The 19,429-nt window shown below is 32.5% G+C and overlaps 1 protein-coding gene across 1 annotated transcript in view; it reads left to right on the top strand.

Annotated features, from left to right (window-relative positions):
• LOC127848963 (ankyrin repeat and SAM domain-containing protein 3-like) overlaps positions 1-15,006 on the top strand; it is a 15,175-nt gene extending 169 nt beyond the window's left edge. Inside the window, exons 2-6 of the mRNA XM_052381690.1 lie at positions 9,102-9,121; positions 10,125-10,410; positions 10,682-10,783; positions 11,608-11,817; positions 13,523-15,006. Of these exons, the coding sequence (XP_052237650.1) occupies positions 9,102-9,121; positions 10,125-10,410; positions 10,682-10,783; positions 11,608-11,817; positions 13,523-14,319 (1,415 nt within the window). The 3' untranslated portion in view covers positions 14,320-15,006. The remainder of the gene's footprint in view (positions 1-9,101; positions 9,122-10,124; positions 10,411-10,681; positions 10,784-11,607; positions 11,818-13,522) is intronic.
• The last annotated feature ends 4,423 nt before the right edge of the window (positions 15,007-19,429 follow it).

The raw sequence follows: 19,429 nt of genomic DNA, 5'->3' as shown, positions 1-19,429 counted from the left end.
AAGAAAGTTAATAGATTAAAATGTATCATATCTATATATGATTGTGTTGATGGAAATTAATGTGTTACAAAAGATTTCATTTATCTATTGAAGCTGACTTTCTATATTGCAACTACTTCGATTTGATATCGTGCACTCAAAAAAATGCGACTTTTGCTGGTACTTGTTGCCGCATTCATCACTTAATTCAATAACACATAACTGAGTGATTTTTCAAGAAATACTTGGTAACGGGTAAAAATATTAGCAAGTAATTTATGAATGATTTTCAATACAGGAGTATGTGTTTTTACGTTATGTTCGTTTTTCTTTGTGTTTATTACGCCTGTGTTATTGATTGATGCATGCCATTAACGTATTATTTAATGTAGATTATAATGTTGAATAGCGTAAAGTTAATATTATAAAATAAATAAACATTAAAACAAGCCTGTTAAAACATAATTCCGTTCGGGTATTCTTAATGGGCCATATTGTTATTATCTGCTGACAAAAGTTTAACGATAGATCAAAAATAGTAGGTCACAATCATATAAAATATACATTAACAACCGTACACATTACCACAGCTCAGAACGGGCAATTAGTGTCCTTATGTATATTTAATTACTTGTAGCTTGAAGGAGTTTTCCTCAAAGCTCTCGAAAAACACTCCATATTAAATCTACAAATAACTCCGGTCACATTAACTTGACAATTATGTAAAGCCCGAGCCTGTAAACTACGAGCCGTCGATATTTTAACTCAAAGGCGATACGATCATTTGATATACTTATTCACATTTAAATAGAAAATAATCTTTTTTTTTTAAATTTGTCCCAGCGCTTCTAAACTTTTATAACTAATTTTTTAATTATTTACCAAGCCGAGCAACACTGTTATGTTTCAAGAGTGAAACAAGACACAACACATTATATTTAAAGACAATATTAAATCAAGACAACTTAAGTATAAGAAAAATCTATATAAGCGCTGTCAATGGATAACGCCTTTCTATTTTAAGTTCTGAAAGCATTAATTTAATAACAAGTTTGCGCAAATCAAGCTTACTGAAGAATATAAAACCTCGTAAATGAAGGTTATTTCATGAGTATAACTATATAAAAGTTTAACAACAAAAATGGCGGTCGTATATTACCACGAAATCTTTCCTATTGAGTACAGTTTATTGTGTTCAACGCGATTTACGTGATATATTACGAATGTGAATACTAAAATATTTCAGATGGAAACAAGGGACTGTTCTTCAGCAACGGAGCGAGATTTAGCACATATGACAATGATCATGAAAATTGCGCCCATTACCACCACGGGGCTTGGTGGTATTACTCGTGTTCGTGGTCTTATTTGAATGGAAAATATTATACCCCAGGATCAAAATATATCGATGGAGCGTTTTACTGGGGCTTTAAAACCGACGAATCACTGAACGAAGCAAAAATGGCCTTTCGAAGAATTTAACAAAGCTTTCTGTGATAATCACAAATATCAATATATATTCTCGAGTTAAATTGATTGGATTATAATAAAACTAAAATGTGTTAATGGCATTTTTTCGTCCTTAATTTCATCTTAAAAAAATAAATTTTCGGACGAGATCTCCACCGTTACCAGATTTCGATGAACCTAAACAGAATTGTCCGTAAAGCGTTGACAAGCGCATAATGTCATGTCCATCTGGTTAAAATAATCAAGGTATCATTTTTTTCTGAAAATAAAAAATACAACAGAGGTCAATGAGGCTCTATGAAATCTCCTTTGAGAGGAATCATTGTTCTTATGCACTACATTTATATAGCAGACCACCACCTATAAACATACAGTGTTTTAAATTAATTGAGATTACCGCATTGGAACGATCAATACAAAGCATCGAGGCCGGACACCGGTTTGATGGCTAACCGAACCTCACACTTATCTTAGAATAATTTAGACACCAAACGCGCGTCTAAAACGATCTCACTCGAATGTTAAAATGCAGTCAAAAATGCAAGGTGACTGACAAATCATTACACGTGAATCCAAGACTACTCACATAATTTTAGTGTACTAATGCTATACGCATTGGGCATCCATTGAAACGATACTGTTACAATGGCAAATATATATTAATTCATTCGCGAGATTTCAGCAATTAATGACCTAAATTTGACGAGATTTTGTATGTATTATCGCTTAAAATAGCCAGGCAATATTCGCTTGAAATTTAGTGATGTCATTTCATAGGAATGTTGTTTTGAAAAGCTCGTAGAGTGCTACCACAACATTTGTACAAGAATGGATGTTAATAGAGTCAATTATAAGGTATTTTCTGCATGTTTAATGGAAAGTAATACCAGATGCAAGAATGGGCATTCCTGTTTAATGCATATATGGAAAAGTTAGATTTTGTAGAATATGCACGTAACTGTGTAACAGTGTCGCCAGAATAATTTTGTGAAAAAGTTGTTCTTAAATAATTTGCCAATGTATGTGGATGAATCGAGAGCTGAACTTGATAGAAATGTTGGTCGAGATGGTTATAGTGGTAAAAAATTAAGAACATATAAATTGTTGAACAACGACTACAAAACCGACCATTATTGTAAAATAGTTTGCCCCGTCAGCATAAGTATGCACTAGCTAAATTCAGTAGCATCAATAAAGCTGTAAACTTGTAGACGTGAACTTATTCCTGTTGACAGAAGGATTCGTCCAATATGTAAAACTGCGGATGAATGTGAAAAACATGTATTACTATCATGCAACGCATTTGAACATAATAGATCTCCATTGGTGGAGGAAGCAAGTAGTATTATGCCAGAATTTGTGAATCAAGGGGATGAGGATAAGCTTATATATATTCTCTCCAACAATGATATTGTTAAACGTACTGCCAAAACCTGTTACAATATTCTTCAACTTCGCTATAATATTCTGTATATATAGCAACTGCATACCTTAGTATTTCTTTTAGTGTGCCATAATGTAAATTAATGTTCTAGGTGGGAAATGAGTACACACCTTTCAAGTTGCCTCGGACACTCTTAAATTCAAAGTGTTTAGTGTAGCCAGTAATTCCCAGTTTATTTTTTTTTATATACTATCTATTAAACTTATGTACTGAACCATCATTCAGATATTATTAATAAAATTGTGTGTTTGTCATTTCCGACCTAGAATGAAAACTGATCTAAAACTTAAGAATTGTATTGTATTAAAGACTTAAATTTATCTCTAAAATTGTATAATTAATGTTTTATCCCTGTGTTTGAATGTCACCACTGACCAGTTCGTAGATGGTCTGACCAAGGCGATATATGACTTTGTAAGTAATTTTAATTTTATTTTTTACTATGCGCAATAGTGCTTTATGTTCGCTTTTAGTACTTTATGGTTAATTACTTATGGCAAATTTTAAGGTGAGGTCAGTGGGGACAATCAAAATTGTATTATGTAATAAAGTATTTAACTGTACTGTGCTATATGTGACTTAGTCCCATAACACTAAGATTGTACAAAGCTCTTTTAACTGATTTCCAGACTTAAGTGGAGACTATATAACTTTATGGTGTTTGAAAGAGCGGTAACTCTGTAGTTCGTGTTACAGTTTCTATAATTTGGATTCAATGGTTAGCTCCCTTTTATTTCACTATAAGTGAATGATGATTATTATTTTGATATAATAGTCTAGTCTCTTATAACTCGATACTTCGAGTGTCCTCTCTTTTAGTATTATGCTTTTTTTGTAATTGTATGTTGTGAGTGTATATATGATGATGGGACTGTAATAAACTAATAAACTCCTTACTATGTAATAGTGCCCTTGCATAAAACACTCCTTTATGGTTATTCGGTCCCGCTAATCCGCTTATCATAACAATGAACTTGTCAAGGGCATAAACTAATGAGGACATACTTCTATCACCTGATAACAAAATAATATTTAATTGGCTTGTGACAAACAGAACCCCCATGTGTTCTCCTTTTTTCCCAACACTATGTCACAACTTACTCAAGACAATATAGTCATATAAGTGTACAGAAGGGAAATAACTGTGTGAGTATTTTATCTTTGAAATATGTTTTATAAATAAACATGTACACGCCGGTTCCGTTTATAAAAACACTAATTGATTTTTTTATAACTTTTATCGCTTCGAATTTATTTTGAAAAAGGGTGTTATTTGGTAAGACCGTAGATTATGAAAATAACACTAATGCACCGTGTATTTAATGGTAATTTGAAAGTGGTACAAACATTTAAATAGTACTATAATTCGCAGACACCATCGCGACAGATAATCTACTTTAATAGAAGAAATATGCTTGACGTCAGAAGCATATTCGACTTAAATGGAAAACATTTAATAAAATTGCTTCTCCGTTCATTATATTTACCGTGTACTGATACAAAAACGTAAACAAGCAACTATGACTAGGTAAAGGAAGAGCCGTTTACCAATAATGAATCAAAAAAGAAAAATGATTATACAGGAACGACAAATTATTAAAGAAATTGTTAAGAAAAGGAACTGCAATGTTTAATTTCATTTAATAAACCGTCTGTATGCTTGGGGCTATGATGGATGTATTAGTATTTATTTATTTATTTAGAGGTCACAGTTTAAATCAAACATTACATCGGAATACAACGTATACAATTTGTACAGAACATTACGGGTTTACATAATGGACTGATTTTCGAATGACGTCGACGAAGCTAAATAAGTGTTATCCCGTGAATAACGCAAGTGTGAACCTTGGAACCAAAATGTATGTTAACAAGAATGTCCCTGTTTACGTGTTGTCTATTATAAAACGTATTGCGTATACAATATCACATCAGGACCTTTCATCTATCATAGGTAAAACACGATGTCTTGAACAAATGTTCTAACGCTCAAAACGAGTGTACAATCGTTGGTAATACCTTTCAAACGTAGGTATTAGGACGGAAATCTAGCTGCTGTAAATTGCAATTAGCACACACATAACTCTTCTCAATAGGCTGGCTTATATTTTTCTATTATTCAAACGTTTCGTGATTATATTTTTCGTTTATCTTTAAAAACGTTTAATTCTTTCTTATCTTGTCAAAATTTCTGTTGTATATATGTACTGTTGTATTATGTAATGAACATTGGTGAAGCAATATATATAAATAAATAGATAAATCAATAAATCAATATATATATATATATAAATGCGGCTATAAATGAGTATGTATAATATGTGACCTGTAAAAAAATATTAAACGATAAGCGATGTTTTGTTCACCTCTCGGCATTGATTATGTTAAAATGCTGTATCCAGATTTATTTTTATTCATACATCATTTACTGTCATGGATTATTACAAGTTTTATTTTTACAAATGGAATTTAAATTGTTAGAAATAACTGACTATAGCTCTAATCATCGGTTGTCTCGCCTGACGCCATATAGCTAGACGAATATCCCATACATTGCATTCTTTTTCATATTTATTACCGTATATCCTACAGGCAATAATTTCGTAGGCTAAATAACAAAGGACAATTTTCTCAAACGATTTAGATGCCATGACCTGAAAACTGTTTTTTTCACTTCCATTTAATAACATATGTCTACCAATTATGTTTCACGGTGATGGATTTCTTAGTATTTGATAAATGGTTAACAAAAAAGGGCATGAGTGCATGTAAGCTGATTAAAAAAACTCTTTAAACAAGTATATAACATGTCTAACAATAAGAGACACAACTAAATAAACGTGATCGGAAAAACAGACTTCATAATTACAGTGTAAAAAATTAAAAGCTATTATTTTATAAGCGAAATATTCATTAAAGATTTACGTCGCCTCCAAAGATGTGACATTTTATCACCATGCATGCTTAATAGAGTATATCTTGATAGTATTTGGAGGTTGTGTGTTTTTCTTAGGAATAAACATTTGAAAGCCTACGGTATACCGGCAGTATGCAATTAGTAATTGATGAATTATATTACTTGATACAAACGGATATTCTTACTTTTCTCAGGAATTGAAAACTGTAGCCTTCAATAATTTGTCGCACACTATCCTCATTTCCAGCTTTAATCTTTATGAATATTTTGATGAAATCATCCGCTTGTACATTATAAGCACGTACACCAAAACTAACAATTAACATTAAATATTGATTTCGCTTTAAACTCATTTTGTCTCATTAAGATACTGAAGTAGTGATGTATATTGCTAATTCTAATTCCTCACCAAGCTGTCAACATTTTTGAGCGAAATTAATTTAATGGGAACCCAACAAACAGTGTCCACTGTTATTTTACAAATCTATTTTAAGCTACTGAACCGCACGAGAGATAGCAAACGGCGCATTGCAAAATCATTAATCGGTAATAGTTAATACTGTAGAAAGTAGTAATGCAACTACACAATGTTGAAAATCAGTTCATTTGGAGGTTTTGATTGCCAACATGGGCACTTAATTTTCAGATTTAAAACATCAATCGAACGCGAATGTAAAATGATACAATAGCATCTGAATTGATCAATCTTGACATGATGTTGATTACGTTAAAACGCTTCAAGAGCCCTTGAAAACTCTATAAATGTCCGATACTGTTTCTTATTTAAGTAAATTTTATTAGAAAAACATCCGTATAATAAACACGTGTGATATGCACAACTTATTCATTTGTGAATCACGACAACAATTCAATGGATTAATTATACGCGTCACCTTGAATATATAACATACCAGCAATATCAGTCGTTTCACTAAATAATTGCAATATTAATCTAACGTTATAAATATATTGCATGATCTGTGTCTTCCAATGTACGATGTTAATTATCGAACTGTATGTTTAACATTTTTAATTTTTTCATCGGTGAATGAATATGATAATTGTTTGTCAACCGTTGCTTTCAACACTGGTTCAAGCACATGTCGCAAGATCTAAACACAGACGGTTTGTCTGCTATAAACTTGAAAGCGATCCAATAACAACAACTGTATTATTGCTACATGTATATGTTGTGGTGCTTAAAAAATAAACCTCTAGGACATCGTTTTGTGAATGTTGATATCAGAGAAACCCTTTAATTTATTTTAGAGAAATATGCAATGATGCAATTTGTAAATATACAAAATAAATGTATGTTAACAGGACATATTTTGTCGTGCAATGATACAAATAAACGCATTATAGATTTTATTGAAATTTGAACTTGAACAAACAATCGGACTGATTTCGAGTTAATCATTATTATGTAAATTTTTTATAACCTGTAAAACAAAACAAACATAACGAATGTGAATCCTATTCAAATTAGCGTGTCATTTGAATAACACTATCCACCATGTAAACACATTCATTATAGTAAACTAAGTATGTAAATCGTGTGTTTAAACCAAATAAAACACTTCATCAAAATGTCATTTTAGTTTCCCGTAGACATTATAATGTGTGGCTCAAAGTTGTAGTACAGTGCGATAACTTAATACTTTACGGAACGTGTAATTAGCTTAAATACTTGAAAGTTTAATAAGTACAAATTAAAATGTGATGGTAATAGTAAATAGATGCGACACATTGGAACGATGAAATTCTGGATAAGGTTTTAACCATTCACAGGTCGTAGTTATCTGTTGTGGTTATCAGTTTATGGTAACTAGACTCATAAATCATTTATAAAATATTGGACCGAACGGGTCTGTTTTTGTTTTCTTAAAAGGTCATTACAATATTGAACTGTCGCGGTGACATAAAATACAATGGCGGATTGCGGAACTAACGATTCGTGAGTGTCCCAATCGCTCAATCCCTAGATCGATCCTTTGTGAGTTTTTTTCAAATTCATTTAAAACATTGAAGTCGGTTCACAAGCGTTATATGTAGACATTGGTTTTGTCTTTTTTGTACTGGTTGTTGATAATAATTTTTGCCTCACCATGATCAGCTATAAAAACAAAACAACAAACACGAAACAGCATAATTCCATAATTCAACCAGATAGTGAACACATGTTCAGAAAATAAAATAAAAAATCGCAAAATGAGACTCTGCTCAACAAGATACCTTGGCTTTAAGCGACTTGACTAACTTTACTACTTTTGTGAATCATGACAGATGACGTGACGTGAACGTCCGCTTTGTTCACGTGAGATGACGTTTAAATGTCAGCTGTTGTGCTCATTAAAGTAATTTAACGCTTGAGTTTGTCAAGTAAAATTTCTTTCAACGAAAAAGATGCGCGAAACAGACGTATCTTCATAATATGATATTTGGATTAAGTGAAATAACACATTTGTGTAAGACTTTTATTACATTGTTTTTGTATTACTATTATCATAATAATTATTATATTGATCATAATATTATTATAATTATAATTATAATTAATTATCATTATTATTTTATTATTATTATTATTATTATTATTATTATTAATATTATCAGCATAAATATCATCAGAGGTATATGTAGTTAGTAGTATTTTGTTGTTGTCGATGTTTTATATCGATTAGAGGTAGTAGTAGTAGCAGCAGCAGCAGCAGAAGTATTAGTAGTAATAGCAAAAGAAGTAGTAATAGTAGTAGGTATAGTATTAGGATTAAGTATAGTAGTAGTAGAAGTAGTTATAGCAGAGGCAGCATTATAAGAATTAGTAGTAGTAAGAGTAGCAGCAGCAACAATATTAGGAGTAGTAGAAATAGCAGCACAAATAGTAGTAGTAGTAGTAGTAGTAGTAGTAGTAGTAGTAGTAGTAGTAGTAGTAGTAGTAGTAGTAGTAGTAGTAGTAGTAGTAGTAGTAGTAGTAGCAGTAGTAGGTATTAGTAGTAGTAGTTGGAGAAGTAGTGGTAGTTACACTAGTAGTTTATATATATATAAACTATATATAGTTTGCTATACAGTTTTCTACTGAGTGATTGATACGTTTCTCTGATCGATAATTTTCACTTATCATAGTAATGTATTCATCGGTTATTGTTTCAACTGCGGAAATTTAATGTTAATTTATAACAGGAGATACATCATTGTATATAAGTTGATATTTTTGACGAAGTTTGACAGGTTTACTATGACGAAAGTAAGTTGAATGTCAATATGTTCCTATAGTAATTTGTATATCAGTTCCTATGACAGAGCTTTTGGTAAGACTTTTTTTTCTTTACTGAATTTTATAATATAATTATTGTACAAGTCTTTATTTTAATTTTCGACATATGTTATTTGACTTAAAATGTTTTCTTGTAAAGTTCTCTATTGTTAAATATGAGTACTTCATAATGGCTATTCGTTTCATCTTGATACTTGTCAGAAATAAATATAAATGAGAAAACATGGGTTAATTAAACTGTATATGAACAGTAGACCATTGTTGTATTTTGACAGTCCGTAACGTTAATTTTGCACTTACATCCTTAAAAACATACGCGAAAACCGCCGACGTGTATATGTGTGTCAAGTAAACCTATCGATATTTTACCACATTCATACTCCGATGGTATCAAGATTTCGTCGACAATTTAAAACATTCATACGTCGTGTTTATTATGGGCAAGATTAAGTTTTGATCGGATCATTTTGCTATAACAAAGATACAATTAACAACAAGAAATAATTGCAATTACTTAGTTTTTAATGTCAAACGGTCATAACCTGGCGTTTGTGTTTGTGTTTTGTAATGTGTCCATTGTCGTAAATAAAGGAACTAGAGCTTGCAATGCATGCTTCCTCTCATGATGCACATGCACTTTAACTTAAATTATTACATGTATTCGATTGTAAAGTCGTGGGTGAGCATTTGTTTTAAACTGTTTAAACACTCTGGTAAAAGAAACGTGCTTGACAAGGTACATTTTATATCATTTAATTTTCGATTGATATTCCAAATATTTCATATTTTATGAATTTTAAGCTAGGCATATATATTCAGGGGTTACAGCAAGAATAAAACGAGGCTTACAGTTCATGTTTACTTGAATAACCAAAAATGTTACATACAAATACAAAAAATATTATTTTACTTGTTGATGATCTTGTCTCAAAATCATGTGAATAAAGAAAAAAATGTAATTACTTTTGACAAAATAAAGCGTAGTTATTCCGTTATTCGATGTATATGAGTACTTACATTATTGTTTTTATCTTCAGAGTAAAATGAAGGAAATTGTAAACAAAATCTACGAATATACCTTGAAAGATGACATCACTTCCGTTAAACGTTGTATCGACGATGATGTCATGGCCTGGAACACACGTGACGAAAATGGAACAACACCTCTTATGACCGCAGCGACGTTGAACAGACTGGCGATATTAAACTTACTGCTAACATCGAAATGTGACGTCAACGTCACCGACGTCAACGGAAACACTGCACTCCATCTGGCAGTAGATGAAGGCAATTGTGATGCTGCCAAGCTTCTTATAGAAAGTGGTAAGACGCATTCTTTATATTTAAATGCGATTCTAAAGAAATATGGACGTTTTTAATAATTTAGCAAATAATGTTTAATAGACTATGCATATCGTAAAGACCAAATGCGTATGTGTGTGTTTCTTTGATGGTATTGTTGTTTATAACTGACATTGTGTCTGACTGCAAATTGTATTTGAGGACATATTGTCTAAGTTGGAAATAAGAAGTTCCAGTAAGAAAGAGCTTAATTTGATACGAGCACCCAAAGTTGTTTGTTTTTCCATTAAAGGACGCGTTATCGTGGACGCCGCTAACTTCAAAGGAGACACGCCTCTGATGAGGGCCGCCTATTATGACTATTGCGAAGCAGCCAGGATACTGATCTCGCAAGGTATAAACATGAGGCCGAGTTGAAGAAATACATCAACTGTTTTTGTACATGACCTCGCTCAAATTCGAAGTTGTATTATACTACATAAAGTTTAATGCAATTTGTTAGTAAGTTTTTATTTAGTGAATAGTTCATCAGTTTTCAAAGCCGATTTTTAAATTTGACCGTTCGATGACATCGGTAGTTTAAGGTTTTAATTTAGGTTTCATGAGTGCGCAATTATTTCGACCAATACAAAGAGGTCTTTGCAATTTGTAAATATATTCACGAAAAAATCTTTAAAACATGGCTGCATTTGCTTCTTGCATGATGATTATTACATGTTATCGTAACTTAGAAATGTAATGAAGAGCCATACACAGTATCAAAACAACTAAAATTACATACTCTATACCCTCTTATTATTTTAAACATTTGACCTTTAACATTTACACTTACTTATTTTATTTTGATCAATGATGCATTATTAATCAGAATACCTCTACAAATCACTATCATGACAGTTAAATTCCATTGTGATAGCATAGGGCGACAACTCTCCTCATACATTGCGTTAACGTCTCGTTCAAAAGCGTTGCCTACAGCATCTAAATTAAGTTTCATAAGAAACGGTTAACATGATAATTCGATTACATTAAACAATGAATAAAAGACAATTATCGGTAAACACTTGCTCAACTTTTTAAGTTGAAAAGATCGACCGCCTACAATCCAAAAAGAGCTTTCTACGCAGAAAATTAATGACAACTAAGATCCCTAAAGTAAAGAAACGTTATGCCAATATAGAATCATTCACAAACGTAAGTGTTTGCTTTGTTTTTTAGGTCAAGCTGATTTGAATATACGTAACAAATCTGGGCAGACTGCATTGCTGATAGCTCTTCAAGAAGGAAGCCGTATGACATCAGATCTGATTATCAAAAGCGGATGTGACGTCACGATATGCGATAATCTTGGCAGAAGTCCATTTTATATGGCCATTCATAGTCCGTGTATGAAGAGTTTGGACTGTGCCAGGGCTTTAGTCGAAACAGGTTCATAAGTTATATGTTTTTAATAAGAAGTTGGCTACTTCGTCTGAAATTGTAGTTTTGTTTCCTTGAATATAGGCTTCCAGTTTTCTTTCCTGGATTTGAAGGAAAAATATATAATGAGGTCACCAGAGTTGATGGTTTTAGTTAAATGATTAATATCTCAATTATTGTATTCATGTTAATGGTTACATTAAATATATAGAGGATATTTGTTCATGTCAGTGTAAAATCGCCATGAGTGAAAATATTATTTTTCTTTGATCACGAGTGAAATAACAAACGATCTTACACTGACATGAACAAATTTTCTGTTTCTTTTATTCCCCCTTTTCAAAAAAATATTTAACAGCTATTTCCCTATCGCCGAAAAGTTACCCTTTTCTCGGAGTTTCTCCCGCGGCGTGCCTCAATACATTTCTTAACACAAAATGACGTCATAAGTGTGACGAAATGACGTCATAATACCATCGGCATTCTCCAGTTATTAAACTCTTTTACAATGTAAATAAACGGTGAAAAGCATAAATAAAAAGAAAATTTGTTGGATTCGCTGGTATGTCGATTTTAATTCACTCGTGATCATAGAAAATATATATATATTTATTTATGATAATCTAAAAATAGAAAAAGGAGTTCCGAAAATATGTTATCTTCATCGGTGAAAATTAAAATTTGTTTATTTTCACTGCTGTTATTTCACTGCAGAAATTTCAGGGTTCTGAATAAGAGCCGACCGCCGGCCAAATCGGCCGTTTGAAATCAGATTCTGGCCGGTTGAAAATCGCTCAGATTCGGAAAAGCGGCAATTGACTTTTCGAAATTTGCATATCTTTTCGGTAATTTTGCTCCTTTTTGCTATTAAGCAATTATCTCCCTTACCGCACTACAACAAAAACAACAATGAAAAGGCGCAAATTGAAATCGGTTAAAAACCAGTCAAATATTTTGACGTTCTTTTCATCACATGGTGACTTTTTGTTCCTGATTGCTTGCGTTTTTTGTGTTAATGCAAAGTTTTTTGTTGTTGTGAAAGTTTGTTTTTAATTCAGTTACGTTTCAAACTAGAAGTGTCATGCACAATGTGCATGGTAAAAGGACGATCAGGCCTTTTCCCCCATTCCTGTAGGGCCGAATTTAGGCCCCATTTCCAATCCAAGATCGAAGTTTTTTCCTTATCAGAATAAAATGTCTCAATCGGAATCTTGTTTAAAAAAAACGTAAAAATCGTAAAAATTGACCCCTAAAAGCGAGTGCAATTACGTATCCGAAAGTCGTATTTATAATACACTTTATTTGTAAAAAAATGCTTTTTAAATAAGTTAAAATTTTACAAAAGTAATAAAAAAAAATTCATTTATCTGTTGTTAGTTGAAAAGCTTAAATTCATAAAATGGACAAAAAATGCTCAAATGTAAGTGCCTTGTTGACCATTAAAATAGCCATAAAATGGCTCCAAAATGCAAGAAATCAAGTGCTCAATTTTAACATTTTCAGGGGGAGCATGCCCCGGAACCCCCCTAGAACAGAAAGCCTGTTCGTTTCACAGTTTGGCCTGTTGGCTCAAAAATTATTGAGAACCCTGCAGAAATGTTATATTTTATCATTAGGTTTACTTATTATTGATACAATAACATATATTCCTTGCTGTATAAATGTTTCGATGTGAAAAAATTGTTATATTTGCCATTTTCAATTTACATTCCAGGGTACGATTTAAGCGTGGACAAAATGTGGATAATCAATGACGAAAAACACAACCTGTTTTACCAAGACGACACCCTCTATTCACATATCAGAGGAATCCTACGTAAACCATCCTCGGATGGAAATAATAACAAACCAAGCCTCATCACGATACCAACGGCGTCAATATCTAGTTTATGCGACAATAATTACACATCAGAAGCTGTCTTGTCACCTAATGCTAGGACGTCATTATCTCCTCCGTATTCCATATCGCCAACACTGAAAGAGAAAATCATGTCAACCGATACTCCCAATTTCATACCTATACCTTTCAGTAAAATTGCATCAGAGACCAGAAAATCACCAAACGCATCAACAATATCTCCGTTATCTAGTCGAAGAAATCTTTTCAAAGAGTCAAATTCTGTTCTTTCTTGGAAAAGACCGGAACTTGCGTCATCGTTTTCTTCCGATTCTGATGACGTAGGAGATGATGCATTGCAAAAAAATCTAAAATTGATTAACTTACCAACTTATCTTTGTGAATATAATTCATGCACAGAATCCCTTAAAGACAAGCATATGCCAAAGGTAAACGGCGCATGGTCTCCCGGTCCGAGACCTAAGTTCGTGAAATCAGCGAGCGATGGAGTCCAGTCTGCACCTTGCAGTCCATTGTTAGGCATCAAGCGACAGATGAGCGCCCAGTCGGGAAAGTCCGGTTCCCTTGAGTGTATGAACTCCCGGAAGACGTCACTTCCGTCCCGGTCGGTAGTAAAGTTCTGCACGGAGATACACGTGTACGGAGCGATGTGAGGCGACCTTTGTATCGCATTTGAGTGAATTGTGTATCAGCAAGTCATGTGTATCTGTGCCAATAATACGTGTTTGTACGTGCTTATTAAGAATGTACCGGTCGATAATTATAAATAAACGATTTAGATAGCTTATGAATGGTAATAGCACGTAATTATATAACATATTGGCAATCTTAACAGGCGAAGTCGATTTTGTTTTACTGGTAAGTTGAACATATAAATAAGCTTTTATATCCATGTTTACATGACTGTAGGTATAACTCCATAGTCGGAACCCAATATTGTAATTGTTATAAATACATCCGGCATATATGTTAAGCATGACGACGAGATATCTAATTGGTGTCGTGTCCAAAAATGCATGGGAATAAAACACAGTTAACATTTACAGTTATCCGATGTAATTATGTTGCTATCCAGAATTATCTGCAAGATAAATTAAAAGGGAGGTGTTATTTTATTGGTCACTATTATGCATTGACAACGTGATATATACCTATGGCTTTGGCAATTGCCCAACTCTAAACTAGGTTTCACTGCAGTATGCGAATAAATATGTATTTGACAAACTGCAGCTTCACTATGAATGTCAAAACATATTGACACTCATAGCTAAAAAAAAACTACATACATTGTATGTATTGTATAAATATAATGTCTCAAACAGTATACATGTGTTGTTAATCGAAATAAATACTCGAGAGAATTACATAAAGCTTTGTTTTTATTTTAAATAGAAATATTTATTCTTTTTTTTTAAATCTTTATTGCAAATTTTTTTGAAAAGAAGCATATGTCCTATTAATAATAATATTATGCAGCAGGTGTTTAAATTGGGTGTTTAAACGTTTGATGCGTCGAAAAGTGGTTTCATTCTAAGGCGAGGTTGTCGTTGGTAAGTAAATGTTGTTTAGGGAGCGGTTGTTGTTGAAGTATTTTTTGTTGTTGAAGGATAAGGTGTTGTTGAAGACATAGTTGTAGTAAATAGCTTCATTATAGAAGTCATATTTTTGGTAGATTAGGATGCAATTATTGAGGATGCTGCAGTAGGAACTTGCAAGGTGGGTTTTAAGTGAGAAGAGTATAAATACGATAGTTTTATTTTCCATTCTTTAATCGAATATTTCATAAACTTCATAAATTTCATAAGCTTATGGTTTTCTAAATCATAAATCAAAGTCGAATAACAATGTACAGAAAACTTGTGGATTCTAAGACATTTTCCAAACCTTAAATAAATGTTCTCTATTTTTTCTGAACACATTTTCCGCGTATGGACACATTAGAGTTCAATCAATACTGATTTGGTATCACTCATACTTAAATGCTGTAAAAATAGTAATTAAGATTCAATAAGTGGAATAAAGAAACTAACCACCATCCAGAGGTCGTTTCGCAGCGTGGTGTTTCATGGAAATCCGTAAACGACAGTTCTCAACGGTTCTATCACTTTGTTATATCGAAGGGGTCGCTGCTTATCCGTCCTGAATAAGCTCTTACAAGAGTACTTTCATATTGAACCGTGTGATATTCGTATTAAAACGTATCGCACAATCATTATTACTCATCTTTATAGATTCGTAAACATTCATCCGCATCGGTACGTTCCCATATCAAAAGTATAGGCTTGTCGACGTGAATTGTTACTATTATACTCATCTTTAAGCAATTAAAGTGGTGTTTCCGAATTGATCTAAACCCATATTGTGAATTTTCAGAATAACGGATGACACTTGGCCATTGCACTTGATTTAATTTAACCCTTTTGCAGGACAAACATGTATTTGTGTATTTAATAGTGAAACGCGTGAGTCATGTTTACCATAGCATGTCATTAAAATGTGATGGTTCAACATGTAAACAGGTGTATTAAAACCCATGTATGTCAGCGTTTGTGGAAATAAAACACTTTATCAAACGTGATTTAAGTCTTTAGGTTAATATATATTTTACAGTGTGGTTCAGAATACAGAGCGTTTATTTACGTCAAACTTTTTCTCACGTAGCATTATTATGATGGTAATACACACATGTTGTGGAAGGTTCAAACTTTGATCTACACATAATGAGGATGTCTGTATAACCATGATCTGGTATAATGATCAAAATGATGTCAGTGTATGCTTTATGCATGTGAGAAAATTGTCGTCTAAGACTAGCCCGTGCCGTCCGCAAGGAAGACAATTTTCGCCTATGCATGATTGTTATTTAGAAAGGGTTTATTTACACTGCAATTCATACGAAAGGCAGACTGCAAAGGCTTTACCGACCTGAATTCAGAACTGTTTACGCAAATCGCCCCTTGAGTAAATAAACCATCACACCGTGGCATGTTAACATATGTTGAATAATGTAAATAATTTATCATGTAAATACATGAGGCTGTGTTTGATGCAATATGTTGTTTTAACAAAGTATTGCGCGGTCAGACGGAATATTATGTCCAGATAAAAAGATTGATGTTTGCCCGTTTAAAATATCTGCCATTCACTTCAGGATTGTTTAATATTGAAAATCACTGTTTCAATAAATATAAGTGTCTATTATTTTAAACATATGTGTATTAACCCTTGTTTCCATCTGGTTAATGGTAATTTCAGCCAAAATGGAAATTTTAAATTGTAATCATATCCAGGAATTGTTTTGTTTTATATTTATTTTTTTGTGATTTTAAAGTCAGATTTGGATGTGTTTGATCTAAATATTAATTCCTTTTTAAGAACATTAAGGCTGTGAAATAATGTCGATCAAATTAATCATGATTCATTGCTGTGCACATGTTCATGACCATAAATGTAGAAAGTGAACAAAGCCCTATGGCATACAGACAGTTTTCGAAATGTTTCAACAACAATATGAACATAGCCATACAACATAGAGGTTTGTGTTATTGTTTCTGTGTGTGTAGTATTACGGCAACCAATGTCACCACAATTGATCTAGTTTATGTTGTCTACCAGTTTGTTTCAAATGTCATATGTTACTATGGTAAATATTCCTATAACCATTAATTAATTATTATGTCCTGCCCATTTTATACAAACCATACTTTTCATCATCATGATGTAATATATTTATTTACACTGCTATATCATGTCTTGTGTATGTTGTTTGGCTATGTACTTTCTCAAATGTAGCATACTCAGTAGATCAGTGAACACGGAATCTAAACTGTAAGTGTACCAGAACGAGTGTGAACGTTTTGCTGTGAGTTGGTATGTTCATTGTGTTAAATTAATCTGTATTTTGTGAAATTTGTATTTTTTGTGTCTTTGAGCCTTAATCATAACTCAAGATGGGGTAAAATGTAAGGTGGCCACAGTATAAAACAATGAATAAAAATTACATGCAAATATGCAATAGATGTTTGTACGTTAAATAACATTGAAGTGTTCGATGCAATAATTAACCTTGAATAATAGTAGCATTCCGTTTAAAAATATAATCTTTATAACAAATCAACACATTACACAGTTTAAATGTCAATGTATACAAAGTATTTATGATGTTTGTTAATTGGATATTATTTATCACCTTGTTAATGATGTTTTGTCGCTATAAATTTAAATCAAACCAAAGAACAAGCGATTTCACAAAGTTATCAGTTATGCAATTTCTAGTTTATGATACAAACTATCACATCTAGTGCAAACCACACGCTGTTGAAATTCAACAACACGCACATTAAACAAACTATGTCATACTGCAATTATAATAAATTTCCAACTTAACTCAAAGTAATTGTATCGGAGGAAAATACATGAATCATCCTTAATATTAAATGTGTCATTTATATAAAACCTCGTAGTACAAATGCTAAATGCTATTTTATATGCGTTTACAAAGAAGAGCTGTTGTACTTAATGCAAACGTGGAGTAATATTATAGCCTAAGTGCTTTTTACCACCTTATATGAATATAAACGACATGAATACATTTCATGTTCTGCTCTGTTCTGTTTGCTCTTTATATAATTGTATAATTAAGATACTGGTGTACGTTAACTTTGTGGCTATTATAATATATAATAAGCTTATTTACGTTTGTCAATGTTCAATGTTGCATCATCATCATCATCATCATCATCATCATCATCATCATCATCATCATCTTTATCATCATAATCATCATCATCATCATCATCATCATCATCATCATCATCATCATCATCATCATCATCATCATCATCATCATCATCATCATCATCATCATCATCATCAACATCATCATCATCATCATCATCATCATCATCATCATCATCATCATAATCATAATCATCATCATGTTTTTTAGAGAGGCTAGCCGTGGATATCATACACCAAATCTTACATTGTTTGTAAACTTTGTTTACAACAGATATACTATGACTGACTTAGAATTTTGTCCTTTAGTTCGATTCAAAGAAAAATATACTGAAGACAAACTGGCGTTAATCATCGGAAACTGACTCAAACCAGAAAACAAATACACTGTACACCTTGTATGTAGCAACGAGCTTAATCTTATGTCAGATAACTGATACACGAGAAAACTGGTTTATATCATCGGACTTCTCACTAGTGAAATGCAGCTGATATACCGTGCTAGAAAACTGGCTTTTATCACATATGATTGAATCTTAGTGCAGGACGAATAACTCATTGCTAAAAAAGAAAACTGTCAGTGCAGAACACCTGTTTAGCAGGTTCGAACAACTCACTTTATATGTGGGAAAACTTACCCAGATTGTAAGACAGATAACTTACTCTCATTGTCTAACAAGAGTCATATCGCTTATTCGCGTGCATGACAACTGACTTTCACTGTCGGACAACAGACCCAAAGACTTTGTACTTGTCACTTGGAGCCCTATATTTGCATTGACCATTTTGCTACCCTACTCAAAATGAGTTCCCTTTATGATTGTAAACTATTTTAACATGCATTTAATGATTTTAAGACGTATATCCATACTAACGTCATGTGTACAACTTATTCCATATTTAGCATATCTCGCATGACTAAACAATACTTAACATATGAACCCTCTTAGACACTTAAGCAATGTTAACGATTCGTAATTGTGTTACGTTCAAGTACTTTCGGAACAATTTAGAAGCACAGATCAG

The sequence above is a fragment of the Dreissena polymorpha genome, chromosome 10, assembly GCF_020536995.1.
Source record: "Dreissena polymorpha isolate Duluth1 chromosome 10, UMN_Dpol_1.0, whole genome shotgun sequence".
NCBI lineage: Eukaryota > Metazoa > Mollusca > Bivalvia > Myida > Dreissenidae > Dreissena > Dreissena polymorpha.
This window is presented reverse-complemented; position numbering and strand designations above follow the sequence as displayed.